The sequence below is a fragment of the Heptranchias perlo genome, chromosome 15, assembly GCF_035084215.1.
Source record: "Heptranchias perlo isolate sHepPer1 chromosome 15, sHepPer1.hap1, whole genome shotgun sequence".
Taxonomy (NCBI): domain Eukaryota; kingdom Metazoa; phylum Chordata; class Chondrichthyes; order Hexanchiformes; family Hexanchidae; genus Heptranchias; species Heptranchias perlo.
Window position 1 is genome coordinate 62,705,539 of NC_090339.1, and position 21,833 is coordinate 62,727,371.

General features: G+C 41.1%; 1 protein-coding gene across 2 annotated transcripts in view; it reads left to right on the forward strand.

The window, feature by feature from the left end:
* The window catches only part of atp11c (ATPase phospholipid transporting 11C), a 113,656-nt gene that overhangs the window by 7,955 nt on the left and 83,868 nt on the right, over nucleotides 1-21,833 (forward strand). For both annotated transcript variants that reach the window (XM_067997318.1, XM_067997319.1), the window contains exon 2: nucleotides 20,288-20,407. In XM_067997318.1, coding sequence (XP_067853419.1) covers nucleotides 20,288-20,407 — 120 coding nt within the window. The remainder of the gene's footprint in view (nucleotides 1-20,287; nucleotides 20,408-21,833) is intronic.

Genomic DNA, 21,833 nt, shown 5'->3' on the forward strand with positions numbered 1-21,833 from the left:
ACATACGTACGAAGTGCCCAGCTAAAACAAGTGAGGGCTTAATTTTAAATAATTTTAGGGCAAGGACATCCTGTGCACCTTTTTCTGATCTTGTATACAGGACATCAATTCGTATCTTCTCCCATGTGAGCTGGGCAGTCAGGGTTGTTGGGCAGTACTGAGTATGTGGAAATTCATTTGAAGGGCAGAGTAATGTTAAAGTAGATATATTTCAGCCATTTCTTGACCATTTTCTCTTTTTTTGACCTGCTGGCACATATAGAACTTTGTGCCAGTTCTTTCAAAAGATGTTTCGCCATGCGTGCCATTATTGCCACCAATGGATTTACCATTGGGAATCCCACCCACTGTTTGTAAGAAGAGGATGAGGACCAACGGAGGGATACCAAGCAGGTCAAACTGCAAAAACGGTGCTCTGCACCCAACCACTGGTATCCATAACTGCAGACGGGTGAACATGCCTTGATTTAGCTGCTGATTAGTGCAGGTTGATGGTGCTCCTGTTTCTAAAGGTGGTTGGGACAGCAGAACAATGGCACAATTAAGATATGAGAGTACCTGTCTAACCATGCTTTTGGATGCTGCTCACTGGATGAAAGAAGGCTTGCCAGGGTGATTAACAGCCCAATTGGCTGTACCTACCAAGATGCTACCGACCAAATCTCAGATCCTAGTACACCCTGCCAGTTTGGCTGCTGAATTGGAGGTGTTTATTCATGAGCTGGTTGTAAGGAGAGTTGCCTTCTATGCTTCATACAGTACTTCTCCACTTGAGCACCCATCAAATAGGGTGGGGTGCTAGGTTGCTTTATTGACCCTCTCCTCACAAAACCAGCCTTGACCCCCCCCCCCACCGGTCTTTGCAAACTACCTCCTCATCTCCAGGGCCCTTCGATGTGTTGTTGCCTCCCAAATTTGTGCTCATCTTTGCCGTAACTCCATGTTTCAGTCTCTCCAACAGGTTTCTGCTCCTGCTACAGCACCGAAACTGCCCTAATCAAAGTCACAAATGACATCCTCTGTGACAGTGACCATGGCATAATTTCCCTCCTCGACCTCTCTGTGGCCTTTGACATATGGAATATAATGTGGAAAAATGTGAAGTTATCCACTTTGGTAGGAAAATCAAATGCAGAGTATTTTTTAAATGGTGAGAGATTGGGGAATGTTGATGTTCAAAGGGACCTGGGTGTCCTTGTACATGAGTCACTGAAAGCTAACATGCAGGTGCAGCAAGCAATTAGGAAGGCAAGTGGTATGTTGGCCTTTATCACAAGAGGATTTGAGCATAGGAGATGTCTTACTGCGATTATATAGGGCCTTGGTGAGACCGCACCTGGAGTATTGTGTACAATTTTGGTCGTCTTACCTAAGAAAAGAAATACTTGCCACAGAGGGAGAGCAACAAAGGTTCACCTGGGATGGTGGGATTGTCGTATGTTTTTTATTACTCGTTCATGGGATGTGGGCGTCGCTGGTGAGGCCGGCATTTATTGCCCATCCCTAATTGCCCTTGAGAAAGTGGTGGTGAGCCTCCGCCTTGAACCGCTGCAGTCCGTGTGGTGAAGGTTCTCCCACAGTGCTGTTAGGAAGGGAGTTCCAGGATTTTGACCCAGCGACGATGAAGCGATGACGATATATTTCCATGTCGGGATGGTTTGTGACTTGGAGGGGAACGTGCGGGTGGTGGTGTTCCCATGTACCTGCTGCTCTTGTCCTTCTAGGTGGTAGAGGTCGCGGATTTGGGAGGTGCTGTCGAAGAAGCCTTGGCGAGTTGCTGCAGTGCATCCTGTACGAGGAGAGATTGAGTAGAGTCTCTAGAGTCTAGAAGAATGAGAGATGATCTCATTGAAACATACAAAATTCTTACAGGGCTCGACAGGGTAGTTGCGGGGAGGTTGTTTCCACTGGCTGGGGAGTCTGGATCTAGGGCTCACAGTCTCAGAATAAGGGGTGTAGGCCATTTAGGATTGAGATGAAGAGAAATTTCTTCACTGAGGATGGTGAATATTTGGAATTCTGTACCCCAGAAGGCGGTGGAGGCTTAGTCATTGAGTATTTTCAAAACAGAGATCGATAGATTTCTAGGTATTGAAGGCATCAAGGGATATGGGAATAGTGCAGGAAAATGGCACTGAGGTAGAAGTTCAGCCATGATCTTGTTGAATGGCGGAGCAGGCTCGAGCGGCCGGATGGCCTCCTACTCCTTATTTCTTATGTTCTTATATCAACCACACCATCCTCCACCGTCCTCTAGCTGAGTGGGACTTCGCTCGCTTGGTTCCACTCTTATCCAACCAATCGTAACCAGAGAGTCTCCAGCAATGGCATCTCTTCCCGCACCTGCATCATTATCTGGGGAGTGCCCCAAACATCTATCCTTTGCCCCCTCTTCTATATCTATTGTTGCCCCGACGGGGATATCATCCAAAGACATGGCGGCGGACTCCGCGGGTATGCTGACAGTACCCAGCTCTACCTGTTAACCTCTCAATCCCTCCGCTGCCTCTGGATGGCTTGCCCTGACAGCCAGTTCCAGATGAGCTGCAATTTCCTTTAGTTAAACATTAGGGAAACCAAAGCCATTGTCTACGGTCCCTGCCGCAAACACCGAACCCTCTCCATTGATTGCAGTCCCATCCCTTACCATTGTCTGAGGTTGAAGTCGACTGTTCACAACCTCTGCATCCTATTTGACTCCAAGCTGAACTTCTGACCCCATATCTCCTCTATCACAAAGACCAAGCTTTTCGTCACCCCCTCCTAATATCATCTTCTTTAGCTTGGCATCACCTTTTGTCTGAATACAATTCTGTGAACCGCCTTGGAAAGTTTTTCTATGTTAAAGGGTCTATACAACTGCAAGTTGTTGACTGCCTGCACTTCAAATCTCTTATTTTCAGCAGCTTTACTCTATACCTAACTGCTTCCACACTAGGAGCACTTGATATCGACAGTGGATATCTAAAACGGAATTGTTCCATTCCCAAGCACTAACATCCCTCACTTTGATGAGAACAGCAATTTGCATAAAAAGACGTTTTCCACTTTACTATACATTGTTACACTTGGTCAGACCTTTTTAAGCATTTTTTTTAAACTTGTAAAGCTGAGCTGCCTGCAGAGGGTATTTTTAGATGTCCTGGGTCCATAGAAATGCTGCCTAATCAGTTTTACTGTTTTAATTATCCTACAGTAATTGCAATAAAATCCATAAAATTTGTTGTCAATAGAGGCAATTCATCATTCTGAAGGACCATCAGCATGGTGCAGTTCCATGTTGTGCAATGCAGAAAATTTGCCTCTGTTACACACAAGAAAAAGATGATGAATTAGGATATGTTTTGAAGACTAGTGCTGAAATAAAAAAAAGAATTGGCATCTTGAGGCAACACACTGTTAAGAATGCTCACTTTACATCAGTGGTTAGTGGAGGACTCTGAAGAGGACTCCGTTCAGTCTAATACTCCTGACCTTCCTCGGGACCTGAGATTGGTTGATTAATAGATTAATGTTGTTGAAAACATTAATCTATTAATCAATCAATTAGGCGTCCCAGCTTGGTTCGGGCAAGCCCTTTAGGGAGTCTCACCTCCACTAACAAAACAAATTTGGCGTCTTTTTCTTGGGGATTGTGATGGAAGCACCGACTGACCTTTGGGGCTTGGGTCGTGACAATTTTATAAGAACAGAATTGTCTACGGAGTTGTTCCTGGAATCCAGCAGGACTGGGGAGCAATGGGAGGCAGAGTCTGGAAGTATTGGGGAGTTGCTGAGATCTGACAGTAATGGAGGAGAGCAGGGTCTAGCAGCCTTGTGTGTGAGGGAGCCTAGGAGAATGGGACTTAAACTGCCGTTTGCCCGTTCAGATCAATATGCCAACCTATCACCATGTTCCTACCTGTCATCTTCATCCAGGGCCCCTTTTACACCCTCTGGTATCCTTCATCACTTTCTGCATTATCGGTCTTTACATTCCTGCCTTCAACAACAATAACTTGCATTCATATAGCACTTCTAACATAGAAAATGCCCTAAAGTGTTTTACAGTGGTGTAATTTAAAAATATGAACACCAAGCCAAAGAAGGAGATAGAGGAGGGTGGGGACCAAAAACTTGTTCAGAGATGGTACAAAGGGAGGAGAGTTTTAGGGAGGGAATTCTAGAACATGGGGTCTAGGCAGCTGAAGGCATTGATGGAGCGAAGGGAGTGCTGCACAAGAGGCCAGAGTCTGAGGAACGAAGGGAGAGTTGAAGGGATTTAAACACTAGGATGATGATTTTAAATTGGGGGAATTGGAGGACTGGGAGCCAGTGTAGCTCAGGGGTGTGTGATGGGGAATGGGACTTGGTGCTGGATAGGATATGAATAGCAGAGTTTTGGATCAGCTGAAGTTTAGAGGATGAGAATGGGAGACTGACCAGGAGAATTTTGGAATAATCAAGTCTGGAGGTGTTAAGGGCATGGATGGGGATTTCAGCAGCTGGGCTGAGGCAATGACAGAAGTGGGGAATATTATGGAGGTGGAAGATGATGGTTTTTGCGATGGAGAGGATACAGCATTGGAAACTCAGCTTGAGGTCAAATAGGATGCTGAGGTGAACAGTCTGGATCAACATGAGACAATGTGGCAGGGCAGAAGGATGGAATCTGTGGAAGGAGTTTGTGTTGGAAGCTGAAAACGATGGCTTTAGTTTTCCCAATGTTTAGCTGGGGGATATTGTGACGCATCTAGGATTGAATGATGGACAAGCAGTTGGATAACAGGCAGTGAAAGGGTTTAAAGAGGTCGTGGTGAGGTAGAGTTCTGTGTCGACAGCATACATATAGAAGCTGATCCTATGTCTGGATAAATTTGCCAGAGGCAGCAGGTAAATGAGGGGGCTAAGCTTTGATCCTTGGGGGACTCTGGAGGTAATGGTACGACAGCTATGGGTGAAATTTCTATATTGCCTTTCACTGCCTGAGGACATTCCAAAGCACTTCACAGCCAATTAAGTACTTTTGAAGTGTAGTCACTGTTGTAATGTAGGAAACACGACAACCAATTTGTGCACAGCAAGGTCCCAGAAACAGCAATGTGATAATGACCAGATAATCTGTTTTAGTGATGTTGGTTGAGAGAGAAATATTGGCCAGGACACCGGGGAGAACCCCCCCCCCCTGCTCTTCAAGAGAGTGCAATGGGATCTTTTACGTCCATCTGGTTTAACATCTCATTTGCACGATGAGAAGTTGGAAGAAAAGCAATTGCAGGAGATACTGTGACTACAATCATATAACTCAGATTGGAACCAAGTGAGTGTGGTCCGATTGGAGGAGGCTGGTGTAGTTGACTGTGTTGAACACTGTAGAGGAGGGATAGTTCACCATCACCACAGAGAATGCTGTTTGTGACTTTGGTTAGGGCTGTTTCGGTGCTGTGGGAGAGGTGGAAGCCAGTCGGAGAGTTTTATACGGGGAGTTGCACAGATTTGGGAGGCAGTAACATGTCAAGGACTTTGCAGAGGAAAGGGAAGTTGAAGATATGTGCCATAAAACTGTTGTATAGAATCTTACTAGGTGCTTTCTTTTACTTGGAACACCCAAGATGTAAAGGTTCAGAAGGCTTTAGCAATTAGTATTTGCCTTTGAAGTTACAGTCAAGATGATCTTTGTCTCACTTAATTGTAGTGTTTAGTACTAAAAGTTTCAGATAAATGCATACCAAACATACCAGCAAATAAATGCTACTCTTTTTTTACTTATGCAGCATAATTTTGCCTAAATAGATGGACAGGTCTTTGCTTGAATGCTGTCTAATTCTTTTTGAACATTTTTGTCAGCAAGTTCTGTATCCAACCATGTTATCTAATAGCTTCATGAAAATGTTCGCAGCTGCAGAAAAAAGCCAAACAGGTGTCGCACACTCAAGCTGCCAGTGCAAATTGTACTTGGCCTTTTGTAGTAGATACTTCCAATTTTTTTTCAAATCAGAATTGTAACCAACTGTTTAATGATGGCTGTGCAAAATGGTCTGATCGGCCTCAATGGCAGAATTTTGTCTTGTGTCGTGCTTCAGTGTAATATTTCCAAGCATTTATACAGCATATCAAGTTCTAATCTGAAGTACCTATCAAAAATTGCCCTATTAGAATGTTTGTATGCATTAACCCCTGTCTTTTTTCTGAATGCATTCCATGAATTTGACTCCAGTGGTGCAGCAGCAAACACAAAAGGACTTAAAGAATTTTGTACTTGAATACTAACAGCAAATTTTCTGTAGCTTAATTAATTTTCCATCTGTTGGTATCCCACAGGGAGTCTGGATTGATACAAAAATGATACAAAAATGCACCTGCACAATAACTAGAGTTCTTGTCGGCTTTATAATTAATAGATCATTTGTATTGTGGAAAACTTTACAGAGAATTCTACTTGAACAAAACTAGTTTGTTGTAGGTTGAAGCTGATTGTCTCAAGTATTTAGATGTATATTTCCAGAATGCTGCCTATGAACATTTAAGTTATACACTGTATTACGTATACATGGAAAGGAACTCTACTCCACTGATACAAAAATTGCAGGATTATTACATTTTGATCTTCAATTTTGTAGGCTTTTTCTTGTGACAAAGGCTTGGCACCTCCATGGATCCTTCGAGGAATGAGTACTTAACTTAACAAAATAGTAACCTGTTCTACAGCCTCCACCAATTCTGTACTCTGAGTGAAGCTATCATACTTGCATCCTCTTAAAATATTACAGAAAAGATAGCTATATTGTATTCTTCCTGTTCATCTTAAATAGTGGGAGATAATACTGACAAAATGGTTGGCTGATCTTGGAAGCATTCCTCACCCAGAGAGAATCCCAGAGAATTATCACAGAAAAGAAATTGCTAGAACAGCGCCCAAGCACCATTCTCTGGATGGGTGAAAGAATCCACGCTCCCAACCTGAGTAGGTCCAAAGGCAACCACGTGAATGTTCAGTTGTTTCCATATCATAGCTCTATTTTAGACGGGCCTTTGATTTTCTCCTCTTTTGTTTGACATCCAGATAAAACTGTTAGCTGTTCCCTTTAATGGGAGTAGGTTGAGATGACAGAGATTTTTAAGTAATGGCAAACTTGAAGTATTTTGTTTTGGCATTTCACCCGAGAGCTCTTTTTTAGTCTTTTAAAAAGATCCTGTGCCCATGCCTTCAAACAGAAAGCAGGGAGTAGTTGGTTTGAAGGTTTTAAGAGACCACTGTATGTAGCCATAAGTAATACTGTGCTTACTTTTGGGTTTCTGATTGCTCAGTACCTTTCAAGTCTAAGATTGGGCTTAAGTCATGAAGTCGGACTTTGTAAACAGATGGCAAATGAATCCTATTGTATGCATACTGTTAGTAGAGGTTGGTGAGATGAGAGCCTCCAGCCAAGTATAGAGACCATTGTATTGATTTAGTAGCTTCTGCATAAGCTTATTTCAAGCAGTTTCTTCTAGAGCATATCTTGTGAAGTAGCAATATGGAATATTTCAACTGCTATTATGAACTTGTGTCTAGTTTAACCTGTAAAGTGGATCTGCAGTTCAACGGCACAATTTTGGCCTCATCAAATATAGTTAGAAAGCCCCTTCCTCCACAAGAGTTTTTTGGGACTATGATCTATGTCTGGGGCATAAAACACTTATTGTGGATGTAATGGTTATCATTCTTTGAATTAAAGTTGTCTTTTAAATGCAACTTTTCTGCCACATAAGAGTTCCCTGACTGCCCTGGTACTGTACTTTATTTTGTAGGGCCTAGCCCATAACTGAAGATGATGGTTGGCATTAAGTGTGGAGAGGGCAAGGTATATAGATGGGTTCCATGAGAATTCAGACCTTAGGACGTATACTCTTAGGCTCCCTGCAGGTAATCTCAGATGTTGAAAAGACAAAAACTGGTGACTGGTTCAAATTGCACAAAACTTATATTAAATTCTATTTTGTAATGTTCAGTGTGTGTTCCATTAGGATCAAAGTTTCATTTGACCGTGAGCGATGGTGTGTTGCTGCCTTCGAGGGAAAGGCGGGAAGGACTAAATGGAACTGGCACACTGGCATGCCAAGCAAATTGAATATGGCCATTTTTCTTGACTGCAGTGGTGACATCCATTGCCAAAGGCCCCTTGCACATTACATAATAGAACCAATATATCTACTCTAAAATAGGTCCTTGAACTTTGTTCAGCTAACCTTCCAAACATAGATCAGTGCTGTTTGTGTTAAAATGCTTTTATAAAAGATTGCAGACGTGAAGTAGCATTTCATAATAAGCTCTACCAAAGAAAGCTCTACTGAAGCAAACTGAACACCCTCTGCAGCAGAATATGAGGATATTGGCAGAGTTGAGAATAGATTTTGGAATATAATGGTAAGTGGTATGAACACACATTGCGTGTAGAAAATTGGGAACTTAAAGTACAAGCTGTAATGTTTACCATCTGGATTTCACTTCTAACCATTTATAGTGGCTAAAGTGCAACTTTAATTTATGTTCTCAGCTATTGAATTAGACGTGTTTACAATGACTATACAGTGTATATTGCAAAGCAATCCAGAAGATTTTTTTGAACTTGCTGGCGAGGACTACAGTGAAAACTCTAATCTTCTGTTCTCATTATCCCCGCTCTTGATTATCCTCCAAATTTTTGTTTGGCCTTAGGGTTGTGTTGGGATTCCAGTGTGCATCAGGGCTGGATCAGGAAAGCAGTGGCTGTCGCATTCTGGCTTTTCACAAAAATCTTATTTAGTCAGATCTGAAAGAGTGACTGTTTGCAGTAAGTGTGTCTGGACTCTGCATTATTTAAGTTACCTATGCCAGGTATAGGTAATCTAACTACTATGCAGTGGAACCTTGATTATTTGGCAATTTCCATTAGTGGTCATGAGGGTACCTTCATTTCGAGGTTTCATAGAATCATAGAATCATAGAAGTTACAACATGGAAACAGGCCCTTCGGCCCAACATGTCCATGTCGCCCAGTTTATACCACTAAGCTAGTCCCAATTGCCTGCACTTGGCCCATATCCCTCGATACCCATCTTCCCCATGTAACTGTCCAAATGCTTTTTAAAAGACAAAATTGTACCCGCCTCTACTACTGCCTCTGGCAGCTCGTTCCAGACACTCACCACCCTTTGAGTGAAAAAATTGCCCCTCTGGATCCTTTTGTATCTCTCCCCTCTCACCTTAAATCTGTGCCCCCTCGTTATAGACTCCCCTACCTTTGGGAAAAGATTTTGACTATCGACCTTATCTATGCCCCTCATTATTTTATAGACTTCTATAAGATCACCCCTTAACCTCCTACTCTCCAGGGAATAAAGTCCCAGTCTGTCTAACCTCTCCCTGTAAGTCAAACCATCAAGTCCCGGTAGCATCCTAGTAAATCTTTTCTGCACTCTTTCTAGTTTAATAATATCCTTTCTATAATAGGGTGACCAGAACTGTACACAGTACTCCAAGTGTGGCCTCACCAATGCCCTGTACAACTTCAACAAGACATCCCACTGTACTTCGGAAAATTTTAGGGAGTTCACACTTTTCATGATCTAAATACGTGCCATCCTACTCCCCCAAAGACTTAGGTGGAACAGCACCAGGAGATTTGGGCTTCCTGTCAGTGCACCCCACTGTCCTCCCAAAGAATCCTAGTGCTCCTAGGTACATATTGAGCTCTTCACGCCTGTTCAGCCTAAACTCCTAACTAAGTCATAACTTCAGCCACGTCAGAGTAGTTAAAACCTTTCACTTTTATTTTGCAAGTAACATGTAATTTGTAATGCAACGTGGATTCTGTATTGTATCTTGACCAAGAAAGCTTGTCAACTCACAAAATTAAAGGAGAACTTTTTTTAGGGCATGATTACACATCGCTGAGTGTGCCTCTGCATACTGAATCCTTACTTAACATTTCAATTCAGGAATTGTGCTCAATATTACAACATTCAGCCCCAATTTGAATTTGGTCAGTTCTGGCTTTTTGATACTACAGTCAAGGAATAGATTTAATACAAACTACAACTGGTACATGAGAATGAGTTTTTAAAAAATATTTGTTCTCAGGATGTAATTAATGGTGGCGAGGCTGTATTTGTTGCCCGCCCTTAAATGCAGTAAGGTGGTGGTGAACCCTCTGAACCGTTGCAGTCCATTATGTACAGCATGAATGGGCTTTTGGTAATGGTTGCCCCTACCACATGCACCAAAAAATGCCCATTTTCAATCTGAGAGATGTTATTTTACAGTATCTACTAAAGGGATAGGTTAATTGCATTAGAACCCTGCACATAGTGATCTCCTTGTTCCAGAAGAATGTTAAGTGACAGTTCATTTAAAAAGAACTTGAAGTGCCGTAACCTACAGGGCTATGGACCAAGCGCTGGAATTTGGGATTAAGCTGGATAGCTCTTTTTCGGCCGGCACGGACACAAAGGGCCAAATGGCCTCCTTCTGTGCCGTAACTTTCTATGATTCTATGAATATGCGGAGGTACACTCAGCAATCTGATCCTCCCACAGCCCTTTTTCCCCCCTTTTTTGTTTGTGCCTATGTGAGGGGGAGGGGGTATTCATTTTAATGCTGGGCTTTTCTTGCTAATTGGAGAGGTGAGTGGTTAGATGTTTTGTGAAAATTAGCTAAACCCATGTTGTCCAGTTAAAATTATTGACCTGGTCCTCTCTGCTAATGCACGACTCTGGAGCCTTAGATAAACCTGAACAAATTCATTTTGGAAAAATCTATGTTGCCCATCAACAATATATCCTTAACATATTTAGTTGTGTTTCAAACTGTTAGATCATTTTGACTGACAGAACCTTTATTTATAATATGCTATTGTTACAAAGCCAGAACAGTACTGAATAATCTGTTGGATAAATTGCTTTGATTACATGAACTCAGCCAAATCACAGACTTTGCTCCCAAATTGTTGATTTGTTCTGCAAGTTGTGTTTGTTCTTTGTCATGTGGACAGAGGAAAAGTGTTGAAATGGGGCTGTTTAAAGTGGATAGCTATTTCTTGTACATGTTTTCACAATTAACAAATATTTCTTGAGCTTGTTACGGAAACCAATTACTATATTGCATATCTTTGATCTAGTCACACATCTAAGAAATAAATGTCAAAAGCAAAATACTACAGATGCTGGAAATCTGAAATTGAAACAGAAAATGCTGGAAAAGCTCAGCAAGTCAGGCAGCTTCTGTGGAGAAAGACTGAGTTAGCGTTTTAGGTCGCAGACCTTTCGTCAGAACTGGAAATTGTTACAGAAACAAATGTATTTTGCTTAAAACAAACCAGTGAGTAAAAATATAAACTACCATTAATGGACCTTTGAAGAATGAAGTAGTGGAGGAGCCTAACAATATAATACAACTTTTAAACAGTTTTTGTTATTACAAAGATTATTTTCCCTCTCCTCCATTTTGTTAACTTTACAGTACTCAACACAATGTGTAGTAGATTTGCTCACACTTGGTATCCTTTCTCACTTTCATCTTCTGCTTATATTGAAAGGGTTTTAAATGTCTACTGAATAGAAAAATTCCGATTTAACATGAGTTTTTTGTACCAACCTGATACAAATCTCCTTCATAATCCAGGGGTTGACTTTCAGTTCTAGAATTGGGATTTCTAACTCCAAAATGCAATCAAACATTCTCCACACTGCATGGTAGCACAGGCATCCTCTTTATAATACTGACTTTTAGAATCATGTGCAAAGCATTTCTATGGAAATCATCAACCCTGTTGTATTTTAAAATGCTGGCATGTTAGGGACCTTAGGAAAGGATCCATTGTATTCGCACAGATTTGCAGTAAAAGTAGAACAAATTTGTTACATAAGTGAGAATCCATACCTAGAAAAGAGTACTTGATCTAGAGTCACAACCCCAATGTTTGGTTATTCTGCTTTTGTTGCATATTTGCACTTGTCTTGCACTCTGAATCAGTTAAACAATGTGTAACTGTTAGACAATCTAATTTTTATATTCATGCCCTTAATTTTTTTCTCGATTGAAAGGATTCTTGAATGTTGTGATTTAAATGGCTGATTATATTTGCCCTTATTGTGGAGTCCATCGCAACCCTTGGCTTGAACATGCGGCCATTCACTTAAGTGTAATTAACTAGTCACAGGCATAGTTGCTGCATTCCAATCACTTGCTGGATGAGTATTGGCTTCCAATCATTCATAGTGCTTTACATAATGTCGGTGTTACTCTGTTGAGTTATTCCACATCACTGTACCTTGTGTGTTGCATTTTAATAAACTCTTGAAGGAGTCATACAGGTTTTGAGGCTTAATGTTGACATTTGTCTTTCTTGCAGGATGGATACAGTTAGGATTGTGTAGTTCTGAGAAATATCCTCATTGACCTGTCCATAATATGTTCACCTTAAGCACACCTGCAAATACAACAAATTATGGGTTTGTTCCCACATTCAATGGTTGATAGAAAATGGTCATTTACACTCAAAGAACAATGCACCATAAAATTGAACTAATTTGTTCCAAAATAAAGGCCAAAGTAGTTGTCATGGCTGTTGAAGAGCATGGTGTTTATTTCAAGATCTATCAAATCTTTGATGTTTCACAGGAGGTCTGGTACTTTGTGCACAATTCATGAAAAACCATTACGTTTCTGGCACTCGAGCATGGCTTAATCATAGCCTGTCTGATCACAGCCGGATTATCTTCAGCAGTGGCTTCTCTTCCCATCCCCATACTGTTACCTCTGCAGTCTCCTAAGTAACCTTGGCCCCTCTTTCTCATCTACATGCCCCATGACAACATCATCGGCCATGTTCGCTGACAACACTCAGCTTCACCTATCCACCACCTTAACCCCTTCACTGATAGTCTGATTTCCAGTATTGGAATTTCCTCCGGTTAAACGTTGGGAAGATTGATGCCATCGTCTTTAGCCCCCACTACAAATTCCATTCTCTTGACATGAATTCTATCCCCCACCATGGCCACCATCTCAGCCAAACCAGACAGTTGGCAACCTTGTTGTCCTATTTGACCCTGAGTTTCCAACCACATATTCTGCATCACATAGACTACCTATTTCTACCTCCGTAACATCTCCCGCATCTGCAGTTGAAGCCCTCATCCATAAGAACATAAAAAATAGGAGTGGGAGTAGGCCATACGCCCCCTCGAGCCTGCTCTGCCATTCAATAAGATCATGGCTGATCATCGACCACAACTCCACTTTCATGCCCGATCCCCGATTCCTTTAGAGTCAAAAAATCTATCTAGCTCAGCCTTGAATATACTCAATGACTGATCATCCACAGCTCTCTGAGGTAGAGAATTCCAAAGATTCACAACCCTTTGAGTGAAGAAATTTCTCCTCATCCCAGTCCTAAATGGCCAACCCCTTATCTTGAGACTATGCCTCCCAGTTCTACACTCTCCAGCTAAGGGAAACAGCCTCTCAGCATCTGCCCTGTCAAGCCCTCTTATATGTTTCAATGAGATCATCTCTCATTCTTCTAAACTCCAGAGAGTATAGGCCCATTCTACTCAATCTCTCCTCATAGGACAACATTCTCATCCCAGGAATTAATCTAGTGAACTTTTGTTGCACCATCTCCTAAGACAAGTATATCCTTCCTTAGGTAAGGAGACCAAAACTATACTCCAGCTGTGGTCTCACTAAAGCCCTGTACAATTGCAGCAAGACTTCCTTACTATTGTACTCCAACCCACTTGCAATAAAGACCAACATACCATTTGCTTTCCTAATTGCTTGCTGTACCTGCATGTTAACTTTGTGTTTCATGTACAAGGACACCCAAATCCCTCTGAATACCAACAATTAATAGTTTCTCACCATTTAAAAAATATTCTGTTTTTCTGTTCTTCCTACCAAAGTGAATAACCTCACATTTCCCCAAATTATACTCCATCTGCCACCTTCTTGCCAATCACTTAACCTGTTTATAGGTTTATATCCATGCCTCTGTCACTCCAGACTTGACTCTTCTAATGTGCTCCTGGCCGGCTTCCCATTTTTCACCCTCCATAAAGTTCAGCTCATCCAAAGCTCTGCCACCTGTATCCTATTTTGCACTATCCCAATTACCCATCAACCCTGTCCTTGTTGACCTACATTGTCTCCCAGTCCTGCAGTACGCCAAATTGAAATTTTGTTTTAAAATCTCTGTGGCCTCGGCCCTCCCAGTCTCTCTAACCTCCTCCAGCCCTGCAATCGCTCCGTCCCCTCCAATATACGACATTCCTCTTATTCTGGCCTCCTCCAGTCAGCCCCCCTTCCATGCTGTGGAATTCCCTCCCTAAACCAATCTGCCTTTCCCTCCTTCTTCTTCTTTAAGACCCTCTTTGAAGCCCATATCTTTGACCAAGCTTTTGGTCACTCATCCTAATATCTCCTCTTTGGCTTGGTGTCCATTCTTTGATCATGTCTCTGTGAAGCATCTTGGGACCTTTTTGCTCTGTTAAACATGTTATATTAATGCAAATTGGTGTATACTGTTTTTATTTCCCTAATTTCAGAACTAAAGATAACAGCTACTTGCATTTATATAGCGCCATTAACGTAATAAAAGTCCCAAGGCACTTCATGAGCATTATCAGACAAAATTTGACACTGAGCCACATAGGAGATATTAGGACAGGTGACCAAAAGCTTGGTCGAAGAGGCCAAGTTGGAGGAACTGGTTGTGGGCTGGAGGAGGTGACAGGGAGGGGCAAGGCCAAGGAGGGATTTGAACACGAGGATGAGAATTTTAAATTTGAGGCATTGCTGGACCGGGAGCCAATGCAGGTCAGCGAGCAGAGGGGTAATGGGTGAACGGGACTTGGTGCGAGTTAGGATATAGGCAGCAGAGTTTTGGATGAGCTCAAGTTTACGGAGGTTGGAAGATGGGAGGCTGGCCAGGAGAACATTGGAATAGTCGAGTCTGGAGGTAACAAAAGCATGGATGTGGGTTTCAGCAGGAGCTGAGACGGACGATATTACGGAGGTTGAATTAGGTGGTTTTAGTGATGGAGAGAATATGGGGTCAGAAGCTCAATTTTGGGTCAAATAGGACCCGGAGGTTAAGAACAGTCTGGTTCAGCCTCAAACAGTGGCCAGGAAAGGGGATAGAATCGGCCAACCAATAGGCTCAGTTACATTTCAGTGCACCAAGAGCTGTAAAAATAACGGTTAGGCTAACAGCGCTCACCGTTATTTATGTTCAAATCGGACCGCAACTTCCGGCAACCAGAAGTACGCAGTTAAACGCGGAAATCTGGAAGTTGCTGTCCGAGATGCCCTGCTCGTCCAAAAGCTGTGCCGTCTGACTCACCATTCAAATGTATTGAATGGCGTGAAGTTCCTACACTTACCTCATGGATACAGACTAAACTCGCCAAAAAAAGGTAGGGCTTGTCCGGTCCACTGTAAGTACCCATCTAATGGCGTGGTATGGCTTAATTACTGTCAAACAACCTCTGGTACTGAAAATTAACTTTTACAAGTGTGGAGTTTCATTCCTTCAGCTTTTAATTAAATTTTAAAAAATATCTCCAACAATAAATATATTTTTCTACTTTTTCTTTGTCTCTTTTATCTCTCTCTTAATTGAATCTTTTTTCCCTTCTATTTCACACTCTGTACCTGATTTGACATTGAATTCACTATTCTAAGTCACACTTCCTGATTCAGCCAATTCGTTAAGGAGATACACAGTTGCTTGCCCTGTTCACACAGGTTCTGGATACCCTGTAAAGGGAGCTGCGCATTTTGGATTTTTGGCTGATAGCAACTTGCCGTGCAAAACCCCATAGAATGTCATTTATTTGCCGCTCAGAGCAAAATCGGCCCCACACGCCTGAGAAAGGCGAGCAAGAATATACTAATCCTCACTTGCTCATACCAAATTGCAATCTGTTCTTCTGACAGCAATGAATGCACATAATTCCTTTTAACCAAAAATGTAGAACAAAAAAGCAGATTGTCCAGAAAGCATAGCTGTGACACTAATATGTTGTGAATGGACCCGTTAATACTGGTCTTTATTTTCAGGCGATCGTCGCTTCTCAAGTGTTTTTTGACTCTGCTTTGAGCATAAAGTAGCAGTTAGCTGCTGTTTAATAATGGAGTTTTGTTACAAGTACAAGTCACATTTCGCTTTTGGTACGGTATTGGATTTCATGAAGTGTTACATTGTAGTAATTGTGCTCTCCACTTAATGATTGAAACATAGATTCTGTTTTTATTATGTTCTGAGTGCTTCAATCTTTTATTACAGTGGCTTGAAAAACTAACTTGGCAAAGCAGCTAAATGGGACTTTGCACCAGCTGGCATGAACTTGTTTATAGACAAATCAGTGAAGCTGAACTAACAGTTTTATTTTGTTAACTGAAATTTTAGTCTTTACTTTTGATCAGTATTTATGCTGCTTATGAATTAGTTTCTCTCAATTTGTTCTTTATTTCAAAAAGAGGCATTTGAAGATTAAAGGTCATTTTCACACCTCTTACCACCTTTGTGACTAGTACAGTTGACATAGATCCAGTAATGTGTATAAAAACACTTTCTGAAGCTGGGTACTTGATCTGTAAAAGATAATGCTGTAACTTGCAACAGCTGTTTTGAATTTCCTCTTTCAAAATGCAATTGGTAATGCATTAAATTTGCTGTGTATTTTGTGCACTCCTTACTTGTGCATAACCATTCTGCGACAGTCATGCCTGCAGCTGCACATTTGTACCACTAGATGAATTCTAGAAGATTCATATCCCCATACTTATACCCATAGCATCACGAATGCACTCTGAGGAAAATTTGCTTTGTCCGTCTTTCCGTGGGAGATCCACTAGTTTTATGAAAGTGACCACTCCTTAACGTTACCTCTACATACCTCCACAGCTAATGCAAATGTATTAAAATCAGAACAGCTGTATTAATTCAGAAATAAAAACAGAAACTACTAGAAGCACTCAGCAGGTCAGGCAGTATCTGTGGAGAGAGGAAGGGTAGTGCTTGGGTCTCAGCTATTTACAATCTATATTAATGACTTGGATGAAGGGACCGAGTGTAATGTATCCAAGCTTGCTGACGATACAAAGCTAGGTGGGATAGTAAGCTGTGAGGAGGACGCAAAGAATCTGCAAAGATAGGTTAAGTGAGTGGGCAAGAAGGTGGCAGATGGAGTATAATGTGGGGAAATGTGAGGTTATTCACTTTGGTAGGAAGAATAGAATATTTTTTAAATGGTAAAAAACTATTAAATGTTGGTGTTCAGAGGGATGTGGATGTCCTTGTACATGAAACACAGAAAGTTAACATGTAGGTACAGCAAGCAATTAGGAAGGCAAATGGTATGTTGGCCTTTATTGCAAGGGGGTTGGAGTACAATAGTAAGGAAGTCTTGCTGCAATTGTACAGGGCTTTGGGGAGACCATACCTGGAGTACTGTGTACAGCTTTGGTCTCCTTACCTAAGGAAGGATATACTTGCCTTAGAGGCTATGCAATGAAGGTTCACTGGATTGATTCCTGGGATGAGAAGGTTGTCTTGTAAGGAGAGATTGAGTACAATGGGCCTATACTCTCTGGAGTTTAGAAGAATGGGAGGTGATCATATTGAAACATATAAGATTCTGTGAGGGCTTGACAGGGTAGATACTGAGAGGCTGTTTCCCCTGGCTGGAGAGTCTAGAACTAGGGGGCATAGTCTCAGGATAAGGGTTTGGCAATTTAGGACTTAGATGAGGAGAACGTCTTCACTCAGAGGGTTGTGAATCTTTGGAATTCACTACTCCAGAGAGCTGTGGCTGCTCAGTTGTTGAGTATATTCAAGATGTGGAGATGCCGGTGATGGACTGGGGTTGACAAATGTAAAGAATCTTACAACACCAGGTTATAGTCCAACAATTTTATTTGAAAATCACAAGCTTTCGGAGATTATCTCCTTCGTCAGGTGAGCGTGGGACTCCTTGAACGTTTCGCATTTATAGTCAGAGAACAATACCTGGTGATTACAGATAATCTTTCCAACTGCCCGTTGTCAAGGCAATCAAAGTGTTCAGACAGAGAGGTGTTACCTACAGGACAGTATATTCAAGACTGAGATCGATAGATTTTTGGACACTAAGGGAATCATGGGATATAGGGATTGGGCGGGAAAGTGGAGTTGAGGTCGAAGATCAGCCATGATCTTATTGAATGGCAAAGCAGACTCGAGGGGCCATATGGCCTACTCCTGCTCCTATTTCTTATGTTCTTATCTTAATGTTTCAGGTCCTCGACCTGTAGCGTTAACCCTACTTTCTTGTCCCAACAGATGCTGCCTGACCTGAGTGTTTCCAGCATTTTCTATTCTTATTTCAGATTTCCAGCATCTGTACAATTTTGCTGTTTATTAATTTGAGCTGCATCATTTTGTAGATCAGTGGAAACCCATGATGTTTGTTCTGTTCTAGTTAACAATTTTTCAGATACCGATTTTAACTCTCCTGTAAGACCTACACTCCAGCACAAGCTGGAGACAAGCTTTGATGCTGACCTAGTTTTTTTTAATGAGCAAAAGTAAAATGATAAAATAAAGATTTGGGTAGGGCTAGTCCACTGTGTTTATAATTTTTGTATATCTTTTGCCATACCTTTCTTGCACCCATTAGTTTTCAGCAACCGATAGATATAGTATTGTGTCCCAAAAGTGTGTTGCTTCTGCAGATGTTTGCTATAGCTTCTCTCCTTCGAACCATGGGCCCATCATTAAATACTTCACTGTTTCATCTATGCTGCTCCTTGATCAACCAGCACACTGATGTTGAAAGCAGAACTCCTTACCAAAAATAACCTAGGTAACACTGGTGGAGATACATCTATCAAGGGAACTTGGAGTGAAAATTCTGATTTTATTGTTTGATGCAGCACTACCACCATAAGTAGCACAGGAGACAACATTGATGCCTCCGGCAGTATGAAGTACCACCTCAGGAGGTAGTTTTCCCAGTGGCGGTACAGGGTGGCAGCCTGTCCATACAAGTAAAAGGTGCATTATTATTTTTTGCATTGCTGACGTTTATGGATAGTCTCCTAATACTATCGCCAGAAGTTAAAGCTGCAATTGTGGTCTTGTCCCATAGAAGTGCTACATGTGATGAGTAATGCTTGTAGTTTTGCAAAAGTTTTTTTTTAGTAAATTGAAGACGTTTACACTGCTCAGGTGTAATTGTTCATTATTTGAGAAGTCAAAACTTGGCAATTTCAAGTGTATTGGGATTGTTGGAATTTTCTTTTGAAGCTGCACTGTTTACATTTTCTTCTGTGTTTGGTTCAGTACTATAAACGTGCACAGTGATTATGTTGTAGAGGAAAGAAAATTTACAAGGGTCTGGCAATGCTGCACAAGTTCTTTGAACTTTGTAACTTGCACTCTATATCAGGGTTTTGTTCATGGGCAGCAGTGGGGGACCAGAAGATTTGGGGCATGGCTCTGGGAAAGAATCTGAAAATTTTTAATAAGTTGGAATGGCTAGTTGCACACCATTGATATTGTCTGTGTCTACTTATCCCATTGTCTTAAGCAGCCTTCTTGAAACCCATCTTGTTGAGTAAGCTTTCTATCATTTTCTAACTCTCCCACCGTGACTTGGTGTCTGTTCCTTTTTTTAAAAAAAAAATCCACTCTAATCTTGGGGATGTTGTCCACATTCAAGTCTCCATATAATGCAAGTTGGTTGCTTTAGAGTTTTATTTAATATGTACAGCTCTATTAAATGCAGCTGTTCTGACCATCTAGAATTTATTATTATTGCCAAATATATAACCATTAAACAATGGCAAAATTTCACTTATCACAGTTGCAAATTTTGTACCTTACAGTAGTGAGATATTTATTTAGTCTTGGTGTAAATATTATTCCACAGTACTCAAGTTTTAAAAAGATAGAAGACAATAGATACCTGTAGATACTTAATCAAATTAAAACCCTTGGAACATCTTATAAGGTTGATAACATGGAGAAGCTATGTATTAGAGAAGTTTATCATTTATAAAAGTTGTATGAACAAAAATACTTCTCATTGTGTTAATAAAATGAATTTAATTTCAAGCTTCATCTGATTACTAGATCGAGTGTCTGATTGGAGAACACTTTCCTTCGTGGAGAAGAAAAATATAACAATGACTATCTTTGCCTTCTGGCAACTAATTACGCAGGACAAAATTAAAGGATGAGCTTGTGAATCCATTATTACGACTTAATCAACTAAAATTGACCATTTTTTTGCTTTTAAGTGTGCTGGGGAGGAAAAACGAGTTGACAGCCGCACAATTTATGTCGGGCATCATCCAACTCCTGGGATAGGAACGTTTCTTCCTCAGAATTTCTGTGACAACAGAATAATATCTTCAAAGGTAGGCCTGTTTCTAACTTTTCTCAAAATATTCCAATGCATTATTGAGTTTTTAAGTCCTACTTAGGTAATAGTATTTGAACTGGATTATTTAGTGTTGAATATTCTTGTGTTCATCTTTTAATCTAAATACTTGCTTTAGAACTGGCATAAAGGAGTTTAGGAAGAAATGGTTTTATGTGACACAAGAATTTTTTTAAATATGTGTAACTTTATTTATATATCAGAGACTGTCAAGGAAAAAAACATATGTATTATCTGCTAACTAGCTTTTATATAGTGCTCCTCGTACAGAACAAGAGCTCAGATCACTTTACAGAAAGTTGGTCATTGAGCAGGAGAGGCAAATGGGTTTAGGGAGGGAGTAGCAAAGACATGGTCGAAGAGACTGCTATAATGAGGCTTATGAAAGCAGGAAGGTAGATGGATTTTGGAGAGGGTGGGGAGGTAATGGTTGAAGGAGCAGTCGCTGATGATAGAGAGGAGGGTGCAGGAATGCACAGTTGGAAGAGATAGCATAAGTAAGGTGGGGCATGTCAATGGAAGGATTTGAACACTGTGACAAGGATCTTAGAATCGATCCGTGAAGTTAGTGTAGGATGACAAGGATTGGGGTGTGGGAGAGAACTTGGGCTATGGCATTTTGAATAACTTGTAATTTATGGAGACTGGCAAGGAGAGTATTTGAGAGATCAAAGCTTGAAGTGATGGGCCAGGGTCTCAGCAGCATTGGGGGAGAGGCAAGGACAGAGACAATTATAAGTGCGGCAGTGGAAGAAAACTGTTTCATTGATGGGTTAGATGTGGGGCTGGTAGCTCAGCTTAAGGTCTAGCAGGATGCTGAAGTTTTGAGGATGGTTAATGGAGTCCAAGGCAGTAGCACAGAGATGTTGGCAGGAGCAAGAGGATGGTTTCGGTTTTTGTAACGTTAAACTGGATGAAGTAATGACTTATCCAGTTTTAATGTTGGCCAGGCAGTTGGGAAAATGTGGCAACAGCAGTAAAATTGAATGTTAAGGAGAAGACCTAAAGCTAAGTATCATTGGCATACATAGCAAAGCTAACTCCATGCTTATTACACAGACTTCCTTGCATCAATCAAATATGCCTGCTCTGCTGTTCAGCTGCTTAAGTGGAGAATAGTACAGGGCTCTGCAGAGAAATCTATAAACCAGAATAAATTTTTTAAAAATATACTTTGAGCCTGTTCTATGGTTGTGTATTTGCCCTTCGTAGTACTTATTGGTGTTACTTTCACATTTAATCACTTTTAAATATAAGAAATTTTAACCAGTTCTATCATTACCGCTTCTGTGTACCCATTTCCGAGCTCCTCACAGAGGTGGCATTGAATGTCTGTTTCATATGTAAATGTAAGAAGTGCATATTGCTTCTGTATTCTTAGAACTAAAGAGTTAAAATCTTCA